The 26669-nt window shown below is 62.9% G+C and overlaps 1 protein-coding gene across 3 annotated transcripts in view; it reads left to right on the forward strand.

Moving 5' to 3' along the window:
* Positions 1-26669, forward strand: part of ASPSCR1 (alveolar soft part sarcoma chromosome region, candidate 1) — a 39389-nt gene extending 12720 nt beyond the window's left edge. For all 3 annotated transcript variants that reach the window (XM_012656387.1, XM_012656388.1, XM_012656389.1), the window contains exons 5-16: positions 2001-2058; positions 3560-3633; positions 3823-4258; positions 18377-18546; positions 18743-18824; positions 19203-19269; positions 19926-19988; positions 20457-20509; positions 25841-25892; positions 26167-26236; positions 26309-26484; positions 26571-26669. In XM_012656387.1, coding sequence (XP_012511841.1) covers positions 2001-2058; positions 3560-3633; positions 3823-4258; positions 18377-18546; positions 18743-18824; positions 19203-19269; positions 19926-19988; positions 20457-20509; positions 25841-25892; positions 26167-26236; positions 26309-26484; positions 26571-26584 — 1315 coding nt within the window. In that variant the 3' untranslated portion in view covers positions 26585-26669. The remainder of the gene's footprint in view (positions 1-2000; positions 2059-3559; positions 3634-3822; positions 4259-18376; positions 18547-18742; positions 18825-19202; positions 19270-19925; positions 19989-20456; positions 20510-25840; positions 25893-26166; positions 26237-26308; positions 26485-26570) is intronic.

A 26669-nucleotide genomic window follows, 5' to 3' on the forward strand; every position in this document is an offset into this window, starting at 1 on the left:
GAAAGAGGCACGTGCCTCACAGTTCAGAGGCGCCATCCTGGCCCGGGAGAGCCCAGGCAGGGACGCACTCTGCTCTGAGATGCTGCTGGGCCTGGCGCCCTCCTGGTGAGGCTGCACTTCCCCAGCAGTGGTGAACACGCAAAAGCAAAAAGTGAAGAAAACGAGAAACAGGAAAACGTGCCAGACCCACCCCATGGAGTCATGGCCGAGCTCGGGCTGAGCAGCTAGTTTGGGGAACACAGGTGTCTGTCCTGGGTTTGGCGCCGAGTCCTTTTCTGCCGGGTCCTCTCCCCATTTCACGAAGTTCGGTCTTTCTCCCTCGAGCAGGTTGGCATCTCATGGTCAGGAGCTGAGGTGGCTGTCCCCTGCCTCCTCGAGACCATACCGGTGTGTTCGTGGTGGAGGACGGGAACACCTGCTTCTGGGAGCCCGCTCTGTGCGTGTGTGTGCATGTGCGTTCGTGTGGCCTGTCTCCTCTGCGCACGAGTGTGTGTGCATGCCTCGTACGTGGATGTTCAGCCACCCCGTCCTCTCACCCCGCCGTGAGCGTTTCCCAGCTCAGCTCTCACCTGCGTCTGTGACTCCCACCGCTCCGCCCGGCCCTGCTGTGCTTCTCTCAGGGTCCCCTCCCTGGAGAGGGGCTGGCCTGAGGGCATCTTCTGTGAGGCTGAACGTGGCCTTCCGTTATTTTGGGGGTGCATTTTGCAGTGGTGTGTTGGGAAATGCAGAGGTGACCTCCCCTCAGTCCGGCAACCATCAGCCGTTTAGACGCTCCAGGGCCTCCAGGAAGTGGCCGCCTGTGCCTCTGTCACCAGCTGGACAGCACAGGTGAATTGGTGTGTGTCAGGTGTGTGAGTGCATGACTACGTGTGCACGCTGCTCCCGCCCGCACGCGCCTGTCCAGCACTGCTTCCTGGGGACAGGATGTTCAGAAAGATGGTGGCAGAGTGAGACGTGGACAGACACCCGCTGCCGTCTGGCCCACATGCACAGCCTGAGCGGGGTGAAGGAGCCGCGGGTCCCCATCCCTCCCCTCTCCGTGAGGTGGCTGCAGACAATGGGGAGAGTCTGTCGGCACTTCCTGACCTGCCTGTGTCCTGTGTCCCTGGCCTGTGTCAGTGACCAAGTGGCCCTAGGTGCTCTGGCCACTGCCCAGAAGAGACATCCGTGGGTGTGTCTGGGGGCCTGAGGCCCAGAGCCTGCACGTTCTGAGCCTTCAGTTTTGCTTTCTTTTGGGGTGACAGTCGCCACTTCAGGAGCTATTGAGAGCCCCTGGGAGCCTGCCCTGCCCTGCCAGCCGGCGGGTGTCTGGCAGTGCTTTAGGAGGAAGGCGTGTCCAGGCAGCGGGGACACGTGGCCTGAGGTCACACAGCTAGGGCGCAGTCGGGCCGTGTTTCCAACGGGCAGCACATGTGGAGACCTGGAGCCCCGGCCCTTCCGGAAGATCACTGCTCTGTCCTGCATCCTCCCTTGGGGTCAGGCAGAGGAGACAGCGACGTGGCCACTGGGACCTGGGCCTCTCTGCTGGGAGTCCCCTTAATGGATTTGTGCCCTGAGCTGTCCCTGGTAGGTTTGGGGGTCAGCGACCTTCTTAGGAGATGGATTCAGATGAAAGCCCAGATCCCAGGACCCCTGAATCACTTTGCTGTGCACAGGGGCAGTGGGCTGCATGGATCTGGGAAGCGGCGGCGCTATGGCCCTGGGCCAGGCCTCTGGCTCCGTCCTGCCAGTGCTGAGATCCCTGACACTGGGGCGGTGTCGGGGAAACCCCCCAGACCACGTGCCGAGGCCCCCACAGGGGCTCCGCCCTGGTCTGGCTGCCAACTCCTGGTGGTTGTGGGGCGCAGCGGGGGGCCTGGGAGAGGCCTGGCCAGGCGGGGCTGCCTGGGCCGCTGTCCTGACCAAACGGGGTTCGGGGGGCCTCACCCTTCACCTTTCGGGTCCCCAGCCGTCCTGCCTGGCCCTGCAGGTCCCCGATGTTTGGTTTCCTCTCCTTTCAGGGAATGTCTGCAGCCGCCGGGCGGGGCAACGCCTGTGTGCGTGTACATGCGGGACGAGGTAGGTGACGCCGCCTGCTCTTCCTCAGCCACCTTCAAAGCGGTGGTGGAGGCTCAGGCTCCTGAAAGCACGTTGTGTTTCATGGAAAAAACAGGGAATGGCCGCCCGCTGGAGCCTGGCCACGCCGCCCGGGCTGTCCCAAAACCTCCCTCAGCGCCTGTTTGTTTTTTCAGCTTCTCTCAAAGCCCGAGAGTCACAAAAGTGGTTTCATTTAATAAATATTTGCTTTGTTCCGTGTTTTGATCCTTTTCAAAACCGAGTGTAGCATGGCGAAGGCAAAGCCTGGCAACGGGTTGCCCATGCGCCTGCCCTGCCTGCCCGCGGGACCCTCCTAGCACCCAGTGCCCTGGCCTCACAGGGGCCTTTTGTTTCCACGCTGGCCGAGCGCCCTTGGCTGGTCCGGGGGGCTGCTGTCCCTGGGGGGCCTGAGTGGGCCCTGGTGTAGCCGGGACCCTGCCCCCATCCGTCCCGGGGGAGGCTCCCTAACCTAGAGTAGGGGCGGGGGCTGTAGGCTGGGAGGGGAGGGCAGGGGGAGGCCGCCTGGAGGGACAGGCTCCTGGACCTTGGGGACCCAGATCTGGACCGTGGGTGCCCAGGCCTCTGGCTTTCGGGTTGGGGTACAGGGCCCGGCACTTGGGCTGTGCCCTCCTCGGAGGTAGCTCCCTGCCCCCCTCAGAGGTCAGCATTAGCGTGAGCCGTGGGCAGCCTGGGCCAGCACAGAGAAGAGTGGACAGTGTCCCCGAGGCAGCACTGGCTGGGGTCTGCTCTGTGAGGTGGTGGGTAGAGCTGGCATGGCTGCAGCCAGAGTGTTACCCTGGCCTGGCCCCCAGAGCCTATGAAACCAGGCATTGATTTGGGGGCTCACCCAGAGGAACGGACCCCTTTGCCGGGCTCCTGGGGCCTCGTGGGTGTCTACGGAGCTGGGCGACCCTGACGCAGGGACCTGCCCAGGTCAGGCTGCCTGGCTGCCTGTGGCCTGCATCTTACAGATGTGGGTTCCCGTCCAGGCCTCCCTCCCTGCCTGTGGGGTGACAGCATGTTCCAGCCCCTCCCTCTCCTCGGCCTTTGGCTTTGGGCAGAGGGTCTGGGCGGCAGAGCGTCCTCCACCCGGCCTGGTTCCACTGGCCCAGGCACCAGTAGGCTCGGGTCGAGCCAAGATCGGGCTGGGTTGGGAGACAGACAGTCATCAGGTCTTCACCCTGCTGCAGGCCAGACTCTGGCCAGGCCTGGCAGAGCGAGGGGACCAGCAGGGGCTGGGGGTCAGTAGGGGAAGGTCAGTGAGGGCGTGGGACAGAGTGGAGGGCCAGCTGGGGCCCAGCAGTCCAGGTGATGTTGCTGTCCAGTCCGGGGGAGGTGGGATGGCTGCTGGGGCCGCTGCGAGGAAGACGGTGCCTGATGTCATCTGCCTGGGCCTGAGCTTTGCGGGGGCTTTGTGAGCTCGGTGGGGCCGCCGTGGTGCATCCAGGGCAGAAGCCCACCTGTCCTGTTGGCTTTCCTGCAGGTGACCGGCGGAGCAGCGCTGAGGACCACGACCCTGCAGTCGCTGGGCCTCACCACGGGCAGCGCCACCATCAGGTAGGGGCTGCGCAGTGCGGCTGTGGAAAGGTGGAGAGAAAATCTGGGGCCTGGCCCAGGTGCAGGGGGAGGGAGAGGTCAGGTCTCTCATGTACTGCCCGAGGTGCAGTGGATTTAGGGAGGGTGAGTGAGGTCTTCCCAGAGAACGACGCCAGAAGACATTTTACTCTCTCCGGGCTCCCTGCTCAGGTTTGCCACGAAGAACTGCGACCCTGTGGGCGAGGAGGAGCCTGGGGCGGCTGGGAGCAAGGCCCCCGGAAGCCCCACCTCCTCCGCGTCGGCTGAGTGGGCGGCCGGCAGTCCTCTGCTTCCGTTGAACTCAGGGGAGCTCAGCAGGGGCGACCTGGGCCGTCCGGACGACGCGGGCACCTCTGGGACCAGCCACATGGACGGCCTGGGCCCAAAGGCAGTAGACACGGAGGCAGAGCAGCGTGGGAAAGCATCCGCGCCTACTCCCTTCATCCCTTTCTCTGGCGGGGGTCAACGACTGGGGGGCCCTTCTGGGTCCACGAGGTCTCTACCGGCGCCTTCGGCCAAACCGCCCAAGTCCCTCTCCAGCCCCGGAGGCCCCTCCGAGCCGAAGAAGTCCAAGCCTGGACAGGAGCCCCAGCAGGAGCCGGAGCCGGTAAGGGGGTGCCAGGCCCTGGCCCTTGGGGGCAAGCTGCGTCCTTCTGGCAGCCATGGTGGCCCGAGTGATGGCAGCCGGTCAGCCTCTGGATGCAGCAGGGTCGCCGTGCTCCCTTTCATCTTCTCGGGGAAGTGATTTCTTCTGTTTTAAACCATCTTGCACCATTTTAGATGCACAGTTTGATGGGTTTGGAAAAACAAGTACGTGGGCGTAGCTACCCCACAGCCGAGACAGGCAGCGTCTCTGCCTCCCGGAATGTTCCTGTGTGTCACTCCTTATCCATGCGTGTGCTTTCTTTTTTTCTGAGACGGGGTCTCACTCTGTTGCCAGCTAGAGTGCAGTGGCATCATCACAGCTCACAGCAGCCTCCAGCTCCTGGGCTCAGGCGATCCTCCCGCCTTGGCCTCCCAAGTAGCTGGGACTACAGACACCACCACCACGCCTCCTGGCCTTGTTGTGGGTTTTTTTTTTAAGCCACTTCTGTCCCCACATGGTGACTCTGTCACCAGCTGCTTTTCCTGCCTGGTCCAGAGGTTTTCCTCAGGCCTTTGATGTGGAGAAGATATTAGATCATTAAATATAAAATGTCTGATTTTGAATCAAAGTGTAGTTTACTGTATCTCAAACGAGAAGCAGTACAGTTACAGCGTGCGCCTAAGCTGTCCACACAGTTCTGCCGTCTTAACGGTAGCTTGTTGACGCCAGCAGCGAAGAAGCCTGGAGAGAGAGTGGTGATGAAATCGCAAAAGGTGTTTTCCACAGCTTGTTGAGAATTGAACATTTTTCCTTGCAAGAAGTGGTCCAAACCCTGGAAGAAGTGGCAGCCAGTTGGTACAAGGTCTGGTGAATACAGTAGGTGACAGAGAGTGTCCAAGTCCGGCCTCTGTAGTTTGAATAGCGTTGTTTGTGTGGCATGTGGTCGAGCATTGTCTTGCAAGAGGATTGGCCTGTTTCTATTGACCAATCTCAGCTGCTTAATCACAAGCCTCATCGTTTTGTCCAGTGGGTTGCAGTAGACTTCTGCTGTAATTGACTGACCAGGTTTCATGAAGCTGTAGTGGATAATGCCAGCGCTGGACCACCAAACAGACACCAGTAGCTTTTTTTGATGAATATTTGTTTTTGGACTGTGTTTTGGTACTTCCTCTTCATCCAGCCGTTGTGCCGAACTCTTGTGATTGTCAAAAAGAATCCATTTTTCATCACATTTATAACAATACAGTGTAGAAATGGTTCGTATTTGTGTCGTGACAGCAGAGAAAGGCAAGCTTTGGGAGGATTTCTCTTCTGATGCTCGTTGAATTCATGCGGAGCCCATCTATCCAGCTTCTCTACCTTGCCCATTTGTTTCAGATGGTTCAATGTTGGGATAATAATGTCAAATCTTGCTGCTAATTCATGCATGGGTGGAGATGGATTCACTTCCACTACAGCTTTCAGCTCATCATTATCCACCTTGGTCTCAGGTCGCCCACGTGGCTCATTTTCAAGATTAAAATCACCAGGACAGAATTTCTCAAGCCATCGATGTGCTGTGTGCTCATTAGCTACATCCTTCCAAACACTTCGTTGATATTTCAAGCTGTCTGCGCTGCGTTGGTTCCACGATGGAACTCATATTCGAAAATAACACGAAATTTTGATTTGTACATGGTTCCACAAAAATTGCTCTAAAAAATTTAAAAGATAATTACAAGCCAAAACATGCATTTGAAAGACTGAGGATGCACCTTCACAGTAAACGTAAAACAAGACATGGCGGCCGGGCGCGGTGGCTCACACCTATAATCCTACCACTCTGGGAGGCCGAGGCGGGTGGATTGTTTGAGCTCAGGAGTTCAAAACCAGCCTGAGCAAGAGCAAGACCCCGTCTCTGCCAAAAATAGAAAGAAATTAATTGGGCAGGTAAAAATATATACAGAAAAAAAAAATTAGCCAGGCATGGTGGCGCATGCCTGTAGTCCCAGCTACTTGGGAGGCTGAGGCAGGAGGATTGCTTGAGCCCAGGAGTTTGAGGTTGCTGTGAGCTAGGCTGAAGCCACAGCACTCTAGCCAGGGCAACATAGTGAGACTCTGTCTCAAAAAAAAAAAAAAAAACGACGTGGCAAGTGAAACGTCAGAGATATTGACTGTGTAATTCAGTGCTGGAGGAAGTTGGACATTTTGGCATTGGGCATTGATTGTTCCATGCCAAACATTTAATCCCAAGCTAAGCATCCCTACAGCTTGCTGTCTTTCTCCTGTTGCTAGCTAGCTGTGTGCGGCACGAAAAATAATTTTAATGCTGCCCTAAACAGGCTCGGCTCGGTGGCTCACACCTGTAACTCTAGTACTTTGGGAGGCCGAGGTGGGAGGATTGCTGGAGGCCAGGAGTTCAAGGCTGCAGTGAGCTATGATCGTAGAAGGTGGCAGGTTTGCTTACTGGTCGGGAGAATCATCGTGTGTGTGTGTGTGTGTGTGTGTGTGTGTGTGTGTGTGTGTGTGTGCGCGCACACTTGTGCGGGGCGGAGTGGCACGCATTGCGTCTTCCACTCCCCTGGTGTCAGGGACATCAGTGGAGCGATGGTGTCGTGGTCCTCGGCGCCCTCTGTGGGGCCAGCCTGGGCATTCTGTACAGCCACGTCGCCGGCCGTGTCCTCCACCTCCCTCTCCTTCCCTGGGCCAAGCTAAGTAGGTGGGACGTTTGGCTCATCTGGTAGGGATTTCTTTGTGTGGAAATGCCTGCTGGCTACGGTTCAGCTCGGCTGGGAGGAGAGAGCAGTTTCCCCCGAGTGGTAGTGAACGCGGAGTCCACAAGTTGCTCGTCTGGAAGGACGTTTGGCACGTTGTCCTTGGTTTCGTGCTCTGCTGTGCTGAGGTCTAATTGCGCACGACATGCCCATTGTGAGCACACAGCTTGATGTTCGCAAAGCAGCACATTTTCTTCTGTGTCCGTCTCAGCCCCTGGGCCTGGAGTTGTCACCCTCGGCCCCTCCATGCCTGTGTCCCATCCTTCTGCTGCTGTGTGATACCCCCGGCACTGACCCGAGGGGTGGAAAGGCCCCGTGTCTTGGATCATGCCAAGGGGGTCGATGGTGGGTCAGGGCACGGCCCCCTTGAGCAAGGACCCCACCCTGCTTGGGTGGGGCATCTCCAGGAGCCACCCTGCCTGGCCGGGGGGCTCTCCGTGTCACATCAGCACCTCCTACCACCTTCCTTCTGCCGTCTGGTGGCCGTCAGCCCCCAAGGGCCATCCGTTGTCCTCTGGCAGCCACAGCACAGCAGGGCTCCCGAGAGGGGCTGTGGTCCGGGCCACTCGGTTGGCGGTTCTCGCCTAGAGGCCAGCGTGGAGTTTCCTTCTGGAGTGTCTCTGGGACTCCCTCCCATTGAGTTTCCAAAGCTCCCACTGGCTGCTTTGGAAATTGTGGTGTGGTTGGCGTCCTCGCCAGCAGACGTCGCCGGAGTTCAGCTCAGGGGTGCCCTCCCTATCTCAGGGGTTCCTCTGGCTGCTTTAGAAACACTCACATGGCCCAGTCTGCCTGGCAGGAGTAAAGCCCTGGTCTCAGGTTCCCCCAGAACATGTCCTGGGCTCCGGGGTCTTGTCAGGTAGGGTTCCCCCAGCAGGACCGCGAGCCCTGGTTCTGCAGGGGCCTGTGCTGCCAGGCTGTGCGTCACTCCAAGTCAGCACTCGTGCGGGGCGGGGCGGCGCGGCAGGCATTGCGTCTTCCACTCCCCTGGTGTCAGGGACACCAGTGGAGAGATGGCGTCGTGGTCCTCGGCGCCCTCTGTGGGGCCAGCCTGGGTCGTTCTGTACAGCCGTGTCGCCAGTCGTGTCCTCCACTTCCCTTTCCTTCCCTGGGCCAGAGCGCGCAGCTCCCACTTGCCCCCGTCACGCTCAGGGTGCACAAGAGGGTCTCTGGTAAAGAGGACGCCACAGAGCATCCCAGGTGGCGCAGAGCCGCTGGAAGATTCCTAAGGGAAGTGACGTGGGAGGGTTTGAGTGAGGCTAGACCGGGGCCGGGTCCGTTGGGCTGGGAAGTGAGATGCCGAAGCCTGGAGAGTGCAGGGGCTCCCGGCTGCTGGGGTTGACGCCGGGGAGTCAGGACGTGCCGAGGACATGGTGACACCCACAGGCAGCTGGAGGGTGGCTCGTCACTGGAAGGAAGTGGCCTCGCTCGCACCAGTCTGCAGAGGAGCTGCGCTCCCCGGCGCCTCGGCCTGTTGGCCATTTTCTGGTTTCTGATTCTGCCCGTGTGACGGGTTTGCATGTTCTTGTACTTTGATGGCCGATGAGCTCGAGCACCGCTCCACGGGCCTGTTCGCCATTTGAGCTCCGCTTTCCCATGGCCGCTTTGCTGTTGGTCGCTTTGCGAGAGTTCCTCGTGCGTTCTGGGTGCTGCGGCTGTGGCAGGAGGGTCAGTGCCCTTCCTCAGGCGGAAACCCTGAAATCCGCTGGTCTGATCCATCACACTTTCGTTCTTCTGGTTCATGCTTTTGGCATCTTGGATCCTTCCTCACCCCCAGGTCAAGGCAGTGTCTTCCGGCATTTTCTTCACTTTGTGGATTTGTCTTTCACACCGTGGGCCTCGGCCCTTGGCTCGGTCGGGGAGCAGTAGCCTTTGTCCGAGGCCTGAAGCAGGGACCCTGCCCACCTCTCTCCAGGCAGCACCTTCTCCGTCTGTGGCTTCCGTGGGAAGGGCTGCGGGAGCGGGTCTCCCCGCACGGCCCTGCTTCCCAGAAATGAGGTATCTACCCACAGACTCATTCTCTCAAATAACCTGAGGGTGTTTGCCAAGCTCCTCAGAAATTACTGCTGGGAGTTGCACGGAATTAGCCTTGAGTCGACAGAGGACTGCGGAGAGAATCAGTCTTTACCCCGTTGTGTCGTTTCCTCCACAGCCCTAACGCACCTTTCCACCTACTCTTTTATGTCCTTTAATAGAAAATTTTATTACCGTCCCCCTGGAATGTCCTTGTGTGGACTGTTGGACGATTTTCTGGGCACCGACGGTCAGCGTCTGTGACGCTGTGGGCAGCACCGCAGTTCCTGCTCCAGGTTGCCCGACCACTCCTTTTAGCTCCAGGTGTCTGCCGTGGTTTCTGTTGGGGTCTCTGCGTTTTGCCTTCTTCCCCGATATCCGTCCTTCTCCCATCTCTCTCGTGCTGTGTTGCGGCGAGGGGGTCTCTGGTGTTGGCTGACTGGCCGCAGTCTTAGTGGGTGTCCTCGTCTTGCTCTCAGAGGAGTAATCCGTAGCTTCTCTGCAGGACAACGGGCGCTGTAAAAAAGCCTTTCTCAAGCTAAGGAAGTTACTGTTCCTAATTTTCTGAGACTTAAAAATCATAAGTAGGTGTTGACCTTTGTAAATAGCGTTTTCTGCAGCAACTGAGATAACAGCGTGCTTTATTTCATTTTGGACTTGTGCGTCTGCCTTTGTGAGTGAGACGGACCATGTATCTTTCTTACTCTGTCCTCATCCGTCTCGGAGTCGAGAGCGTGGTCGAGTTGTGAATGAGTTTGGCAGGTTCCTCCTTCCATGCGCTGGAAGCTGTTTGTAGGAGAGACGGTGCGTTCTTAGGAGGTGTCCGGACCACCCGGTCCCGGCTCCTGGGGAGGCCCCTGCAGGTGTCCAGTGCTGAACTCTGCAGACACCGCCTGGGCTCACAGCTGACCCTCTGCTGGGCCCTGTCATTGCCCTGGACCTTGCCCCTCCTCTGGGGGAACTGCTGGTCAGTGGGGCTTCCTGGCCCCGAGGTGACTGCCCCGCCATTCCCCGTTCTGCCTGCCGGAGCTCTGCAGAACCAGGTGGTCACGGCATCTGTGAGTTTTGTGCTGAAAGAGGCAGATTGGGGGGGTCCTTTGGCAGCCCTCAGTGGAGATGAGACGAGGGTGTTTCCAGGCCCAGGTGTCCCCCGAGGGCAGGCCACCAGCCACCAGCTGAGGCTCAGGGCTGGGTGGACATGAGCCCTCACAAACTTGGGCAGGTCTGGGAAGCTGTGTGTGGTCCTGGTTGACGTCCTCCTTTGTGTTTCCTGATGACATTGAGAATGTTCGATGGTGTCTGGCTTGTTTATTCACTTTACTGTTTACTACTTAGTTTATTTTTGGACCAGAGTCTCATTCTGTCACCCAGGCGGCATCTCCATGCAAGATCACAGCTCACTGCAGCCTCGGCCCCCCAGTAGCTGGGATTGCAGGTGCTGCCACCACACCTGACTGGTTTTTATTTTGGGAGTAAGAGTGACCTTTCCCGTTTGGTCATTTTCACACCTGTGGAACTCAGTTTCACAACCAGCTAATTCTCTCTACAAAAGGCATTTTCGTTTTTGACTGTTTTCTGCCTTTGTAAAAAGATCTTGTTTTTTCCCGCTTGCACTGTGGTTTCTGTGTCTGGTGCCGGGGCAGCCGGCAGTCGCCATCTGGTGAGCGGAGGCCTCGGCAAGGGCCGCACCCCCTCCCCGCGCCATCCCAGCCAAGGGCTGACCCTTGATGTTGGGGTCTCGGCCCCTACCTGGGAGCGAGTCTTCCCTTGGTGGCGAAGGAAGCTGTGCTGAGGAGCCTCGCTTCGGTCACCTCCGGACAGAGGAGCGTCAGAGACCCTGACAGGCCCCTCATCCGGCAGGGCTGCCGGGACTGTGGGGCGGCCTGCGGGGGTGACGGCTGGACATTTGGTGTCAAGCAAACCGCCAGGCGTGTAGACCCAGTCAGGGGATGCCTGCAGCAAGCACACAGGTAGGGATGGTCGCAGTCCTGATGCCGTGTGTGTGGGGCCAGGCGCCTCTGCCCTGAGTGAGAGGCCGAGACAGACCCGCAGGTTTGGGGCAAGCTGGTACCTGGGCCCACTCTTGCTGGGGACCCCTCGGTGTGAGGGACGAGGGTGGCTGTCTCCTCCCTGCGTGACCTGGCAGGGCCTGACTGTGTGTCTGGAGCAGCGAGGGCTGCGTGGTGAGCCATGCCGGGGCCGATCCCGCCGGCGGGAGAGGGGGGCTGTGCCTCGCTGCGCCCCACCCAGCCTTTGATCTGGGCGGCAGCTGATGGATCATGGAGCTCCGTGGGCCGCGCCTCCCGCCGGCCATCCCTTTGCAGTCCTGGGGGGAGGGGTAAGGGAACAAAACAGAACTTTTTTGGGGAACTTCAAAGTACTCTTTAGTAATCAAAATGAGTTTCCAAGTTTCCCATTAATGTTTTGCCTGTGTGTGGTTTTTGGATTTAAATAAAGAGTCAGAAGAAAGAGACAGGATAAAATATAGGCAGGTCCTCAGCGGAGGCCCGGGATGGTTCACAGACCCGGGCGGTTCCTGCCTTTGATGTCAAACGTTAATTATTAGAAGGTAGTTTTACTGGCGATCAGAACCCGGCGCTGGGAGAGTCTGGGGCTGCCCGGCGCCCCCTGGCCCTGTCCTTTGAAGTCCCTCCACGGCCCGGGAGGCCAATCCCAGCAGACGACCCCCCACGCCCGAGGCCCCCTGGCCCCTGGCAGCTGGCACCAGGGCTGCCCCTGATCAAAGCCCCCAGGTCCACCTCGCAGGCCAGCGGCTGCCTCCTGCCGGCCCCTCCCCCCTTGGGGTGACTGCACTCCTGGAGAGACCAGAGTTTCCTTGGCACCCACACCCCAGCCTCACCCCCTGCTCCCCGGGACTGGCAGCTGGTTCACGACCCGTGGGGCTGGGAGGAGCCTGTCCGAGGCCCTGTGGGGCCAAGGCGAGCGCGGGGCTGGGTGTGAGCTGGGTGTTGTGCCCAGCTTGGTGCTGCTGTCCCCACTGAGGACCCACACATCCAGCAGGCCTGCTCAGAGGTGCTGGAGTCCAGCACCGTGCAGTCGGGAGCCCTTGGCAGCCCCGTCCCCTCCTCCCTGGGCTGGGGGTTCTTGGCCGTGTCGCCCCCACGTGTTGGCCTAGTGGCTGGGTTGGGCATGGTCCTCGCTGTACCTGGTGGGTACAGCCGTCCTGGTAGGCACAGGCTGGAGTGTTCACTGCGGCAGGCTGGCAGGCGGGGCACCGGCAGGTGCTTGTGTCTCAGCGTGAACAGAGGAGTGACCTGCCGCGAGAGCTGTGGTGGAGGATGGACCTGCAGGGCACCCCTGCAGAGCAAGGACCCTGGTTGCCCCACAGGGCTGGCCCCCATCCCACGTGGGTCCCGGGGGCGCTCTCTGTGTGGATGGCTCCAGGAACTCCAGTCTGGAGGCCACTAACCTCAGGCGTGTACCTCTCCTAGGCTCCCCGCAAGCAGCGTTAGGACTCAGCCAGGCCCTGTGGATGAGGAGGCCCAGGCTGCACCCCGCGTGGATGTGCTTCATTGCTTTTGAGGGGTGTCAGCATGCTTGGTCCACGGGGATACCCCGGCCACCGCACGTGTGGCTACTGCAGCCCAGTGTCTGGCAGCTCTGTTCTTGACTTTTGGAAAAAACTTAGCGCATTTCTTTGTGATGTAAGTAATTTGTATTCATGGTAGAGAAGTTGAACAATTCAGAGAAGCCACAGAAAACCAAAAACCCTGCATTCTCAGCGTTGACTGGACCCCTGTTCACGTTTCCGTGTGAAGCCTCCCGACCTTTTCTCGGCATCTCTGAACGCTGACCATGCACGTGGTGTGGTCCAGCCTCCTAAACGCCTTTCTGCATCAGTAAGTTCCCTCCTTGGTGTTGCCGGCCCACTGGTGTCCCTGTGAAGTGCTCACGCGGTCGCGCTACTGTCCGCTGGGCTGAGTTTCTCACAGTTACTGGTAACTTACGGCAGGCGCGTGTGGGTGGCTCTGCAGGCTGGGAGGGGCAGGAGTGGCCCTGGGTGGTGTCGCTCTGTTTCTCTAAGTCCTGGGGTGGACAGTGCTCCTTGGGGACACGTGGAGTCAGGAGCTGCCATGCCAGGGTGCCCTCTGCCCGTCACCTGTGCCTGTGCCTGAGGACCGAGGGAGTGTGAGTCTGGGCTGTCGGGATGGGGTTCCGAGTTGACCGTTTTGAGTCCGGCCTGCAGAGGCATGATGGCTGCACGGGGGGCGCTCAGGCCCTGGCCGAGCTGCTGGCAGATCCCAGGGTGTCTGAGGCCAGTGAGGCCTGGGCGAGGCTGGGGCGCGGGGAGCTCCGCATCTTGCAGTGGAAGGTGCGGACGTCGGGCCTCTTCAGCTCGGCGTCCCTGCTTGGGCTCCTCCCTGGCAGCGCGGCCACTCACTGGTGGGCAGGCCGTCGGTGTTGCTGGGTGCTATGCTCAGGCCTGGGTGAGGTGCTGTCTCCTCGGCATGAGATTCAAGGCCTGAGGCCTTGGTGCTGGCAGGAGGGTGAAGGGACGTGCCCCGAGGTGACCTTTGAGCAGCGGGCGCCCAGGGCTCCACGCGTGGGATCTGCAGTCCTGCTGTCCCGCAGGTCGGAACTGCCCCTCTGCAGACCCCCAGTGCCCGGACGGCCGCCTCCTGCTGTGGCCCGGCCTCTCTCTGCTGTGCTGCCAGCGCTTTTGATGGTGTCCATGTGCTCCGGCGCCTTGCTCCGGAGGGCGGCCGAGGCTCTGTGAGTAACTCGGAGGTTTGGCCTGCGTCCCTGCGCAGTGATTCACTGGGGCTCAGAGCCTCAAGGGACACGCTTGACATTCCCTCTCACCAAAACCATTGTCGGAGGACAGTGGGCGGAGAGGGAGCAAGGGCGGGAGGAAGCAAAACCCTCACGGAGAAGCTGGAAAGTCTGAGGTTGAGGTCACCTCTGAATAGTTTTCACATTTTTTCTCCATGTGTTATCCCTGTCCTGGAAAATTACTGTCAAGAAAAGGAAACCTCGGCGGGCAGAGAGGCCACTTCTGACATGGTGCGCCTTCCATGTGGCCGCCCCCGCTCCAGCCCCTCGGGTGTCGTGGCCCCGCCGGTGGCTGCTGCCCCAGCGCCTGCAGCGGCCACGGTCGCGCTCCTGCACCACCCTCGGGGGCCTGGGTCCCTCCCGGTGCCTCGCGGGGCCTGTTTCTGAGCTGGCTGGAGTTGAGCGTCGTCGAGTTCGCAGACTGCTGAGGCTGCCGCCCTCCACCCTGCGTGGTGACTCCTGGTGTCCTCCATCTGCCACGTCTTGTCCTGCTTTCTGCATGTCCTCTTGGGCTCCGTGGCCCTCCGTGGCGGCCGTGACCTGGGGCCTTTGCCAGGGTCCTGCATTTGTGGGAAGTAAGCCAGGGCTGGAGCGAGAGGCCCTTCTCCAAGGCTGGATCTTCACAGTCCCAGGACAATGGCACTGCAGCTATGGTTGGAGCTTGATGTGCTGGCAGTCCCTCCCCTCATGGTGCCTCGGTTTCCTCATCTGCCACAGACAGTGTGAACACACCCCCACCCTGTGGACTCATTTTGAGGATCCGGGAGCTCCACAGGCGCCGCCACCGGAGCATCCCCCTGTGCTGGGCCCGAGAGCCACGCCCCTGGCTCTTGGCAGAGGAAGGAGGCAGGGCAGGAGCACGGGGGCCGGGAGCTGTCTCCGGAGGATCCGGAACGTCGAGTCTGCCAGGGGGACGAGGCCGGGCCTGGTGACTTCCAGTTCTTGGTGGAGGTGCTGCCGACCAAGGGGTTCCGGGGCAGCCTCCAGAGCGGCTTCAGGGGTCGGGCCGTGGGCGCCCATCAGCAGCCCGGGAGGCTCCTGTGCCCTGGTGCACCCACGTGGTCCTGCGATGTTCCTCACCGGGGGCTCGGTGAGCTCTGGGAGACGTCCTGGGGCCTGGGCTGCATCCGGCCCTCACTGGCCAGTCAGACACACCCACAAGCGATGGAGCCCTGGCCTCTGTGGGAGAAGGCGGGTCTTGAGATTGGGAGGTTTCCGGAAGTGACAGGAGTCCCAGGGGCAGCGAGCGCTCTGGGCTGCCACCGGCCCTTCTGGGACAGACCTACCTGGCTGGCGGCAGCCACTGAGGCCAAGTGGTGGGGCAGGGCCTGCATGGGTTGCCGGGTCATGTAAAACACTTCTTGGGCGTGTGGGGCCCTGCTTTAGGCTCAGGGAGCTGGGATGGGGTGGTTCTTTCTTGCTGTGCCCATGTGCCCAGTGGATGGGCAGGTCTTGTGAGTGCAGGTGAGGCTCCACCTGAGATGCAAAGCCCCACCTGCGCTTCTGGAAGGCTCTGTCCTGCATCTTGGCCACCAAGTCGGGCAGGTTGGGTCAGCCCCAGCACTGGGCCTGAGCTCAGGGGCTTCCTGGGACTTGAGGAAGCCCAGGGCACATCTGCTGTGCAGCCGGGGAGCCTGCCAAGCTCTGGCCCAGGTGGGCATGCCTGCTCCCTGCCTTAGCTGTGGGCCCTGTGCCCCAGGGCTGGCCTGGCTCAGGGCTGTGTCCAGTTGGGAGTGTTGAAGGGACAACAGGGCCGCGCCCAGCAGTCTTCCTCCCCGGACCTCGGCACGGGAGCGGGTGAGCCAGACAGTGCTGGGGCGTTCTGCGGACGCTGGCCCCGCCAGGGAGCAGGAAGGCAGCCAAGGCCCCAGGGAGACAAGCTCTCAAGAGGAGAGCTATCCAGCGACTTGGGGACAATAGGGAGGTTTCCAGTGTTGGTGAGATGCTGCATCCCGTGGACAGGACGAGGCCCGTGCTAAGCAAGTGCCGCTGCACCCTCGGGGGAGGCTGGCGCCCGTGGGAGGTGCACGTGCGGGGCGTGTTTGCACCACAGCGGGGGCAGGGCAGACCCGGCCGGGCGTTCACGCCTCTGTGCGGGGTGTCCGCTGCTGTGTCTGCCAGCCTTTCTGTGCAGTGACATCTTTCAAAGTAAAGAATCGGGGGCAGAAGAAGCAGCAGGAGAGTGCCACGTCTCTCCCCACCTCCTGCCTTTGCTCCTGCGCCAGAGGCCTCCGCCGTCCTGCCGTGCTCACGTCACTGCTGCAGAACCACTGCTGTTCTCCCAGCACCCGTGAGGAGGCGCGTCCCTGGGCATGGGACGTCCTGGAAGGCCCCGGGGCCTCCCTGGCACAGGCTGGTCTGGCTGCCCCCGTGGTCTGCGCTCCCCCCTCACTGCGTCTCATCCCTCCGCCTCCGTCCCGCACAAGTCCACAGAGGACGGGAGCCGCGTGGGAACCATGGCTGCGACAGAGCAGCAGCGAGGGTGATGGCGGGGAAGAGCGTCCCGTGAACAGGGCTGGCGTGGCCTCCAGCCCCACTTCTCTCTGCGACGGAGACAGTCCCGGGGAGGCTCCATGATGAGCGGGCTGGGGTGACGTTTCCCCATGCTGCCCTCTGTCACTTGGCAGCAGAGTGACATTTCCTGCCAGCCCAGCCACAGTCGTGTGTTCTCGGAGACTCGGGTCGGCTGGCCCCGACTCGGCGAGGCTGCTGTCTCCAGGCTCCTGCCACTCCAGCCCCTGCGGGGACCCTGGGCTCTTGGGCTGTGTGTGACAGCAGAGGTGTCCTGACTAGAACGGAGATGTTGGAGGAGGGTGGGAATGTGGCGTGGAGCAGAACAGTGAGGTGTTTTGTCAGTTTTATTTTCCAACTGAAACTCAGCAGCCCCTGGGCGGCGTGAGGCTGACGCCTGCTGTCCCTGCGCCCCTGTCCTGGAAGGGGCCTGGGTGTGGACGTAGGTCCAGGGCTCACCAGCACTGCCCAGGATGTGGATGTGCCAACCACCCGGCGTCCTCCGGGTGAGCCTCAGGCTGTGTCCGGGAAGGGCCTGGGAGAGCCCAGAGTGGCCTTGTCTCCTTGGGGCTTCTCTGGCTTCTGTTCTCTGCCCAGGGGTCATGTCGGGGGACAGGGGACCCCTGTCTGGGTGGCCAGACTCAGTGCCATGTGTGCACCTGCCCTTCGCCTGCTGCAGAGATGCAGTGCAGATTTTCGGGCGACTGCAGGGTCTGGAACCAACCACAGAGAGACCTCCTTGACTCAGGGCTTTGTGCCCAAGCACCGTGGCCGCGTCTACGTCAGTGTCCCAACCTGCTGCCGCATGGCCTGGGCACTGGTGGACGCGGCGGCTCCTGGCTCAGGGTGCGTCCGTGTCCTGCCCTCCCCTCCTCTGGGAGCCCAGGCACGCTCGCGGCCTCTGGAATGCAGGCGCTGGGCTGTGGGGGGCAGCCTGGCGCCTGGCGTCCTGTTATAAAAAGCTCTGGCGCAGACGGCTCTCGGCCACTGCAGGATGGTTGTGGCTTTGAAGGGGCAGCCCCTGGGGGCCTTGGCCAGCCACCTGTGGGCCTCGCTGCCTGGGCCTCAGCCACCCTCCCTGGCCATGGTGTCATATGCTGACCGAGGTCAGAGGGGCACCCTGGCTAGAGCCATGTGCTCAGTGGACGCTCAGAGTGTCAGGTGTGGCTGGGGGCAGCCCTGGAGACACCAGGGAGAGGCGTGTGTCTGGCAGGTGTGGCCTAGCCATGCCCCAGCACAGGTGTGTGACGTGCTGGCCCCTGAATGCCGTGCAGGGCCAATCCCCAGGGCAGGGCCAGTGGCCTGGCCGGCTGCCTGGGAGGCTGCAGAAGGAACAGGACAGAGCAGCTTGTTCCCATGGCCTGGAGCTGTCCCCAGGTGTCAGGAGCAGGAGGTGGGGCTGGTGGGGAGGTGAGGGAGGGAGCAGGGTTGGCTCCCACGGACGTTGCCTCCCCCCACGGCTCTGGGTGGTTTTGTGTGAGGAAGGACGGGGCCCGCTGTGGACCCCTGTTGGCCCAGCTGGGCGCCTCGGTCAGGCCTGGCTCCGCGGTGGCCTCAGCACCGAGGAGTCCCACCCGCGCTCTGCGAGCAGAGCAGGCCCTGCCTTGTAATCTTTGTGGCCATTGATGGCAATTAGGAGTGACACTGTCTCTCTGTGTCCCGGGGGGCAGAGGGGGAAGAGGGGAGGTGGCTTTTTCCCCAGGGGGCAGGAGGCGTGGAGTCGGCAGGGGGGGCTGCGGTCCAGAGGGCAGTGGGGGAAGTGGGGGTGGCCAGGATGGGGTTTTTGCCGACACTCTAATTTGGTGGCTGTCACCCCCACACCCCAAAGAGCCCCCGACGTGGCCTGAGCCTGACTTCAGGGGCCACATGCCCTGCTGGCAAGCAGAGTCTCAGCATCATGTTGCCACGAGCAGGGGAGGGTCCCAGCCCGCTCTCCCCAGCCGCCCTTGAGACCTGGCCCTGGCCGAGTGAGGGGGAGACCGTGAGCTTGGCTCCTGCGTCTGTGGGACCCCCCCACAGAGCCAAGAGCCTGCCTGTGCAGCTTGCCACCAGCTGTGCCCTCTGCCCCCAGCCCGAGGACCGGGAGCCTGTGGACCGGGAGCCTGTGGACCGGGAGCCTGTGGTTTGCCACCCCGACCTGGAAGAGCTGCTCCAGGCCTGGCCGGCAGAGCTGCCCGACGAGTTCTTCGAGGTGACAGTGGATGATGTGAGGAGACGCTTGGCCCAGCTCAAGAGTGAGCGGTGGGTGCCCTGGCCCGGCCCCTCTGGTGGTTTGTCCCGTGGGGGGGCTGGCTCTCCTCTGGGTCGGCAGGCCCTCAGCGGCACTGCGGGTGTGTGGCCCAGGTTGGGGGCTTCCCATCCTGCCCTGCCCTGCGGGGAGGGCGGCCTGTGGGGCCTCTGTGCAGGGAGACCTGTCCTTCAACCCTCCCCACCACAGGAAGCGCCTGGAAGAAGCCCCCTTGGTGACCAAGGCCTTCCGGGAGGCCCAGACGAAGGAGAAGCTGGAGCGCTACCCAAAGGTGTGCAGGGGGCTGCGCGGCGTCGCCAAGGCTCCCACCTGGGGACACGGCGTGGCGCACGCAGACCACCATCACGGGTGGTGGGGTCATGCGCTTCCCCAGCAGCTGCGCGAGGTCGCTCATTAGCCAGCTGATCCGATTCAGGTTTTACAATGAAAACTTTAAACAGCAAATCTGAAAACCAGCGTGAGCATGGTTCTAGAAGGCGGGCCATGGCGTGCACACGCGGGCACTCGACTGTCCTCCCTGGCACAGGGAGTTGAGGCCGCAGCTCTGGCAGGGCCAGGGTGTGGCCAGCACGTCCGCCTGCCCCGGTCCTGGTGCCCACCAGCCCGGCCATCACTGCTGACGCCCCGCCCCCTGCTTGTCCCCATCTAGGTGGCTCTGAGGGTCCTGTTTCCTGACCGCTACATCCTGCAGGGCTTCTTCCGCCCCAACGAGACAGGTGAGCGGCGCGGCTGGGCCACCCAATTCTCCCTTTGGGCCTGGGGCTGTGGCTGCCTGGTGCTCAGGCTCCAGGGAGACCAGGCCGCTGTGGGCTGCTGTCGTCTGCGTGGGACACACGGGGGTCTGGGCTTGCTGAGTGCAAGGTGGGGCTGCGCTCGCCCGGGTGCTCAGTCCCAGCTCCTGGGAGCTGTGGTCCTTGGTGCTCTTGTCCCCTGCTCACTGGGCGTGTGGGGGCAGAGAGGCGCCCGGAGGAAGGGGCCAGGGCTCCCCCACCCCCAGCAGCGGCAGCTCGCGTGGGGGAAGCAGCAGTGCTGCGCCACGTTCAGAGTGGGCTCCTCGCTGGGGAGTGGCAGGGGGCTCCGAGGTCTCTGGGGGGACTTCTGCAGGGCCCCTCAGGCTGGGGCAGTGGGTGGGGCAAGAGGCCTGGTGGAGACGCCCCCAGCCTGGCTCGGCTCGGGGCTGGGTGGGCAGCCCTCTCCTGCGGCACAGCGGGGGTCCCGTGGCGACCTGCGTGGTGGTGCCGTGACAGGAGCAGGGTGGAGATCCCACCTGCGGCTTGGCTTGGGCCCCAGAGTGTGGGAGCAGCGTCCGAGCCGTCTGGGCCACAGGTCTGTGTAGTCTATCCTGCGAAACGCTGCTTTTCTTCCTCCGCAGTGGGGGATTTGCGAGACTTTGTGAGAAGCCACCTGGGGAACCCTGAGCTGCCGTTTCATCTGTGTGAGTTCTGTCTTCCGAGCCCCCGCAGCTGGTCGGGGTGGCGTGGAGATTGCCCCGGGGGCTCCAGCCTCGACCCACCCTCCAACCCGGGTGGGGCTCGAGGCAGCTTCCTGGGAGACTGCGGAGTGTGTGTCTGGCTCACTGGACCACCTGAGGCCACGGCACCCCTATCGGGACCTGCAGGGGCTGGAGCAGAAGCCACTTCTCCCCAAGGGTCCCCGCCGGGTCCCTTGGCGCATCCGGTGGTGAGGGGCCGGTGCCAACCCCGTGGGTAGTAAGGCTGCACAGGAGCCGTGCAGGGGAGGTCCCCTGCAGGTGGGTCTGCCTGGCCACCCCTGAGCCCCCTGCCAGGGTTTGTGAGGCTGGAGTTGAGGTGGGCAGAGGCTGTGGTCGTCTGTGGCCTGTCTCCCCTGGGGGGCCAGTGGGGGCAGTGCGTGCTTCCTGACACAGAGACGCTTCTCTCCACAGTCGTCGCCCCTCCAAAGACCGTGCTGGACGACCACGCTCTGACCCTCTTTCAGGTACTGGGAGGGCGAGGCCTGCGGGTGGGAAGGACGCCCTGGCAGCCGCTCCTGGCGGATAATGCAGCCTTTTAGAGCCGGTGGATTCAGAGGGAGCAGAGCGCCTCTGAAGTTGTTTCTGACAGGGCTTTCCAGCCTCCTCCGCTTCCTGCCTGGCCCCGGGGTGGGGACGGGCCTGGCTGGCCCGCTGTCCGAGCTGGGGCCGCCTGGAGGTCTTGGCCCCTGGGCTGCTGGGCTGAGGGTAGCACCGGCCCCTTCTTGGGGCCTGGGCGAGGCGGGGGGGGCCTGAGCCGGAGGCAGCCGCCTGGTTCACTGCCCCTTCCTCTGGGCCCGGCTGGCCTCCACAGGGAATGCCATGGGCGCCCTCCCCGCTGCCCTGCCTGTCCCTGCCACGGCCCCTGGCACCCTGAGCATTCCTGAGGGTGAGGGGCAGTGGCAGGCGCTGGGTCCCGACCTCTGGGCTGCCTTCCAGGCCCAGGAGGAATGAATGTCCAGTCCCCTCACCCCTGGGGGCGCAGCATGGGCCTCCCCAGCCCCTCTGGCCGCCTAATGGTTTCCTCTTCAAAGTCTCTCAGATGCTTTAATTAACAACAGAGGTGGCCCCTTTTCAAGTGGCTGGCAGGCTCCTCCCGTGGTCTGGGTGAGGGTGACGGGTGAGATGGGGCCGGGAGTCCGCAGGCGCGGGAGGCTGGCCAGGGCCGCGGGGGTGCCCTGCAGTGCGGGGCCTGGGGAGGGGGAGGCCCAGTGCCCTCAGCCCTGAGCCTGCCCTGCTGGCCCCAGAGGCGTTGGGTGTCTCTCCTCCCACTCTGTCCCATCCTCCCTCCCTGGCCAGCCAGTCAATAAACATTGGATCTAGAAGATGCTTTGGGATGGAGGAGCACCCGTGCCCGGGCCCCCAGCCTAGCCCCTCAATTAGGAGGCCCCCGTGGAGCCCTGGGGGCCGCCTTCTGCCCACACCCCTGATTCCTGGTGACATTCTGCCTACCAGCTGCCCTCTCCTGTCATCCATCAGCTGGGCCGAGCCACAGGGCCTTGCAGGGTGGCGTCCCTGGTGACATCCCTGCCCGCCCGTGATCAGAGAGCTGGCAGGGCCTAGGGAAGGAAACCTGCCGCCCTTGGCGGGTGAGCTGGCAGCGGTGCAGAAGCGCCAGCTTTCCTGTCTCTGGCAGGGCTGTGCCCGGGGCCAGCCCCTGCTTCCAAGGGGGACAGCGCGGCGGGTGGGTGTGAGGGCAGCACCCGCGGCCCCTTGCAGCCCTGGCCCAGAGTGCTCGGGTTTTCTGGGAGGCCGGGGGGAGGTCAGGAGTGAGGACGGGTGGGAAAAAGGAGAGCAGCCGCTGGAGCAAGCCCCCCCACTTCCTGGGCCTGAACCCCCTCAGGGCTGGTGCCACCCGGCCTTGCGTCCTCAGTGCTCTCCAGGGATGTCTTCATCATGAGCTTTGTCTGTCAGCCCCGCGTGGGGACCCAGGCCTGGTAGGGGGGACAGAGGCCACTGGGTGCCAGCTCCTTGTTCTCATGGCCTGCAGTGGCCGCAGCCTCTCCGTCCCCGACCCTCGTGCGCGCCCCCGACGTTCTGAGGAGGTCTTGCCGGTCCTGGCTCTGCGTGTGTCTGGGGGCCGGCACATCAGCTCCGTCCACCTCTGTTGTGCTGCCCCCACCTCTCCTGCCCCTGCCATGTCGCCGTGGCCTGGGGCATGGCGTGAAGTGCTTGACCAGGTCTCTTCCATCCTCCTCTGTGCTCGTCTGTGCTGGGGGCGGCGGGGTTGGTGCTCAGCCCTGGGTGTGCAACAGAGCGGCCTGTGGCCAGTGGGGTGAGCAGGGCACCCCTTCTTCCTGGGCTTCATGAGGTCTCCTATCTGGCCACTTGTTCCTCATTCTGTTGGGACTCCAGTGACACAAGCCGGTGGCAGGGGCTTCTCGCAGGTGCCAGGGGAGGCAGGGAGGCCTGGTTCAGATGGGGCTGGCCCAAGGAGCCTGGAGCACTTCCCCGTGGTAGGAGGGGTCCTTCCCCAAGGCCTCTGCCCTACAGCCCCTAGATGGGCCCTGCTGGGTTCACTGTCACCAAGTCCAAAGCAGAGCAAGGGGTGGGGGTGGGGTTGGCTCGGGACTGGCCGGCAGGTGGCAGGCAGGAGGCTGCCCGAACCCTTCCTGCAGGCGCAGCCCCAGCGGTTGGTGAGACCTGGCTCCAGGGCAGGGCAGAGTGTTAGCTCCCGCCAGGTCCTATCCGCACCTGGACTGTGCTGGGCGGGGGCAGCTCTGGGACAGAGGAAGCCCTGAGACATTGGCCATGTGGTCCTGGGATGAAGGGCCCTTGGGTGGGAGCCGAGGGGGTGGGGCAGTTCCTATGGGCCTGGGGGGTGGATGCACCCCTCCCCAGGGACCCACTGGGCAGGATGAGATTCTCAGCCTTTCTGCATAAGGAGCCATCCCTAGGCTTTCTTCCCGGTGTGTGTCCGGCCCCCAGTCTGGGCTCCCCAACTCTGCTGATGGTGGCCAGCAGACAGCACACCGCCCCATCCTCACCATCCCCACCCGGCTGGACCCCAGGGTACCTGAGTCTGCTGGGGTTGCGGAAACAGGACCTCGATCCTGGAGACCGGAGTCTGCGGTCCGGGTGTGGGCAGCTTGGCTCCCGCCAAGGCGTCTGTCCTTGGCTCATAGATGCCGCCTTCTCCCTGGGTCCTGCCCTACTGTCCCTTTGCGTGTCTGTCCCGATTGCATCCCATGGAGACGCCGGTTGTGGTGGGTCAGGGGCCACCCCAGTGACCCCATTTCACCTTGGTCACCTGTGTAAAGACCCTGTTTCGAGGAGTCATGTCCTGAGGTCTTCGTGTTTGGGCTTTAGCATGGATCTTGGGGGACAAGCCCTGCCTACAGCCTCCATTCTTGAGGCTCTGGGGCTGCCGCGGGGACCCCTCCACAGACACAGCTCTCCTGTGCTGCCTGGTTCCCTTGAGCGGCCGGTCTGGCCGGGCAGGGCTTCCACCACAGGCCCCAAGCGCTGCCTCTGCCCCCAGGGGCTGCAGGCCTCTCCGGTGTGCGGAGCCTGCATCCTGCCCCCAGGCCTGCCTGTGCCTCCAGCCCTCTGGAATGTGGCCAGTACTGCCACACGCTTCTGCAGAAGGCGGGACAGTCCTGCTGTCCCACTCAGCTGGCCTGTGGCAGTCCCCAGCTTGCCCACGGACAGACACCCCATCGTTCTCTGTCCTGGTGTCTCAGTGATGGGTGGAGGCTCTTGTCCTGGCTGCTCCCCCAAGTCCCTTCCTGCTGGAGATGTTATCCCCCGAGGGGAACCCAGCCCCAGGGGAGGGGAAGCAGGTGAGTGCGGGTGGGCTGGGCGCAGTGTGCAGTTCCCGCAGTGGGAGGGGACGTTGTCACAGGCGTCCTTTTTGAAGCTCTTCCTGGCAACACCAGGGGTGCAGAAGGGGCTGGAAGCACCAAGGGGCTGGACGCAGGTCCTGGCGGGCTGGGCAGCGGCTGGGGAGGGGCAGGCTCCAGGCCCTCAGGCTGTGCCGGCAGTCAGGGTAGGGTGGCAGGTGCAGGGGGCTATGCCAGGTGCTTGGGCCTTGTTGAGCCCTGTCGGCGGGAGCCAGACAAGAGCAGGCTGGAGACTTCTCAAGGCAGTGGTGGTGGGGACAGGGCCTGCTCGGGGTGGTGGCTGTGGCTCCAGCTTGGCAACTGGGGTGGGCGGGGGAAGGGGTGGAGTGGGGTCAGCTCCGTCCACCCAGGTGCCCCTCCTGGCATCCTGCCTGTCCCCTCTGCACTGCCCGGGAGGGCCTGGCCTGGGGTGTCATGATGAGCTGCAGTGCTGCTCTAGTGGCTTCTGAGAGGGAGCCCCGGCCGGGGTGCGTGGGTGCAGGCGGGAGCCGGCCAGGTCTCTCGCCCAGCAGTGGCCTCCAGGCGGTGCCCACGGCTTCAGAGAAGTGCCAGAGAGTCAGGCTGCGTCCCCATGTGAGTCCCGGCCAGGTTCCCTGAGACGGAACTCGGCGCTCTTGTACTGTAAGGGTGGCTGAGACTGCACAGGGTCTGGCTGAGGAAGGTTCCGGCACCGCCCCCTACCCCCGTGTCCCTGTCCTGGCTCCCCAGCTTCCGGCGCCTCTCAAGGAGCGCTAGGGCAGCCCCTGCACACCCCACAGGCCTCCTCTTCCCACAGGGCTTTGATCCCAGGCGTCACAATTGGGTTTTCAAAGCATTCATGGCCCCTGTTTGTGTCTTTGGCTGCTGGCTGGATGCGGAGGTCTCTGCGTTCCTAGGCCTGCCGGCCTTTGAAGCTTCCTCTTATTAATCTTTCAACACCCCCCGAGCCCACCCCGCTCCGGCAAGCCTGCGGCCCTGGAGCCGGCACGGAAAGAATGCCGGCAGCTGCAGCTCCTCCTCGAAGGCGGCCGGCACCTGCTGCTGCCTTAGGCCAGCGGCCGGTTTCTGGACACAGCCAGGCCCCACCTGCCTAGCCCCCCACCTCTCTCAGGTGTGGAGGCTGGTGAGTGGGGGGCTGCCAGGGCCTCGGCCTACAGCCCTGAAATGACACCACATCCAGCGCCGCTCCTGGGGCGTGTTGGGGTGCAAGTGACATGTCCTAATCCCACTGATGCCATGAAAGTGGGGCCAGTCCCTGAGCAGAAGCCCTGTACCCCTTTGGGCAGGTGGGGATCAGGGGAGGCCCAGTGAGGACCCCCAGGCTGGGTGTGGGGAGCCTGCATGCAGCGCCCACCCTTCCAGGAGGAGCTTGACCCACAGACAGCTCTTCCCTGCCCCGTTGAGACCCGAGTGCTGACTCGGAACCGGAGCGTGAGCTTCCCTAGCGGTGACGGGAGGACGCAGCACCTCTCACCTAGGACGCCCAGGCAGCTTGGCGTCCCCCACGGCACCGTGGTGTCCAGTGGGTCTGTGTGCATCACCACAGCCCTTCAACCCCGGTTCTTTGGTCCACACTGGGTGAAGGGATGTGAGGAGGCCCCTTGCCACCCGCTGTCCCTGTCCCCAGGCACCACCCATCCAGTCCTCTGTTCACCCGCTGACCATATGGCTGGGTCTGGTGGGTTAGAGTGCCCGGTGGGCATGAGACTGTGTCCTCAGGCATTCGGGTGGGACGGGCAGAGGTGACGAAAACGCTAGAATTCACACAGCCCAAGAACTTCCTTCTCCAGCTGGTGCTCGGGGCTGTCCGTGGAGGGTCCCTGTGGTCTGAGGGTGCAGTGGGGGTGGAGCAGGGGAGGCTGGGGGGACTCATGGGGGCTGCACAGATGGGCCGCTCCCCAGGGCTGCCGCCCTGGGAGTAGGGTGCTCTGCCCACGGTGCCCACTGGGCCCCCTGACGCCCCTGCCTCCCCTGCAGGCGAACCTCTTCCCTGCTGCCCTCGTGCACTTCGGAGCTGAGGAGCCCGCAGGTGAGTGGGGCCTGGGCTCTGCAGAGACCACCCCAGCCCCTCGCTGGAGCCTGCCTCCGGCTTGTCCAGTGCCCAGAGCAAGCTGGCCTGGAGGCTGTTCATTCTGGGAACATGTTCGTGTCTGGGAGGGAGACCTGCAGCTCTCAGTGCCACCTCCCTGGCAGCTGTGGGCTGGGACAGCCACCCACCTGGCCACACCCCTCCCAGAGCTGGTGGGTGGATGACGGGTGGGTCCCCTTCTCTGAGGCTGGGGGCGGGCTTGGCTTCTGTTCAGGTCTCTACCTGGAGCCCAGGCTGCTGGAGCACACCGTGTCCCCATCTGCTGCTGACGTGCTGGTGGCCAGGTAAGTATGGGTGGGGCTGGGGGCTCCTGAGTGGTGGTGCCCCCATGCTGCGCTTCGGCCTCTCTCCCCCAGGTGCATGTCCAGGGCCGCTGGGTCCCCACGCCCATTGCCAGCCCCTGACACTGCAGCCCTTGAGTCCAAGCTGACTGCTGAGGAGGGGGCGCTGGGCCCCCCAGAGCCCACCCCAGGCACAACCCAACCTGCTAGGAGGAGCCTGGGCAAGGTGCCCAAGTGGCTGAAGCTGCCAGGTGCCTGGAGCCACGGGGCCGGTGGGCAGCTGGGCGGACGGGAGGCGGGAGCCAGGCGTGTGGTCATCATGGTGTTTGCACTGCAGCCAGCAAGAGGTGAAGCTGCCAGCCCAGGAGCCCACTCTGCCAGCCTAAAGACCCCCAACCCCTCACCTCGAGTGGGAATAAAGACTCGCGCTTCTCTC

Source organism: Propithecus coquereli, unplaced genomic scaffold (assembly GCF_000956105.1).
Source record: "Propithecus coquereli isolate 6110/MARCELLA unplaced genomic scaffold, Pcoq_1.0 Scaffold501, whole genome shotgun sequence".
In the NCBI taxonomy this organism is placed as follows: Eukaryota; Metazoa; Chordata; class Mammalia; order Primates; family Indriidae; genus Propithecus; species Propithecus coquereli.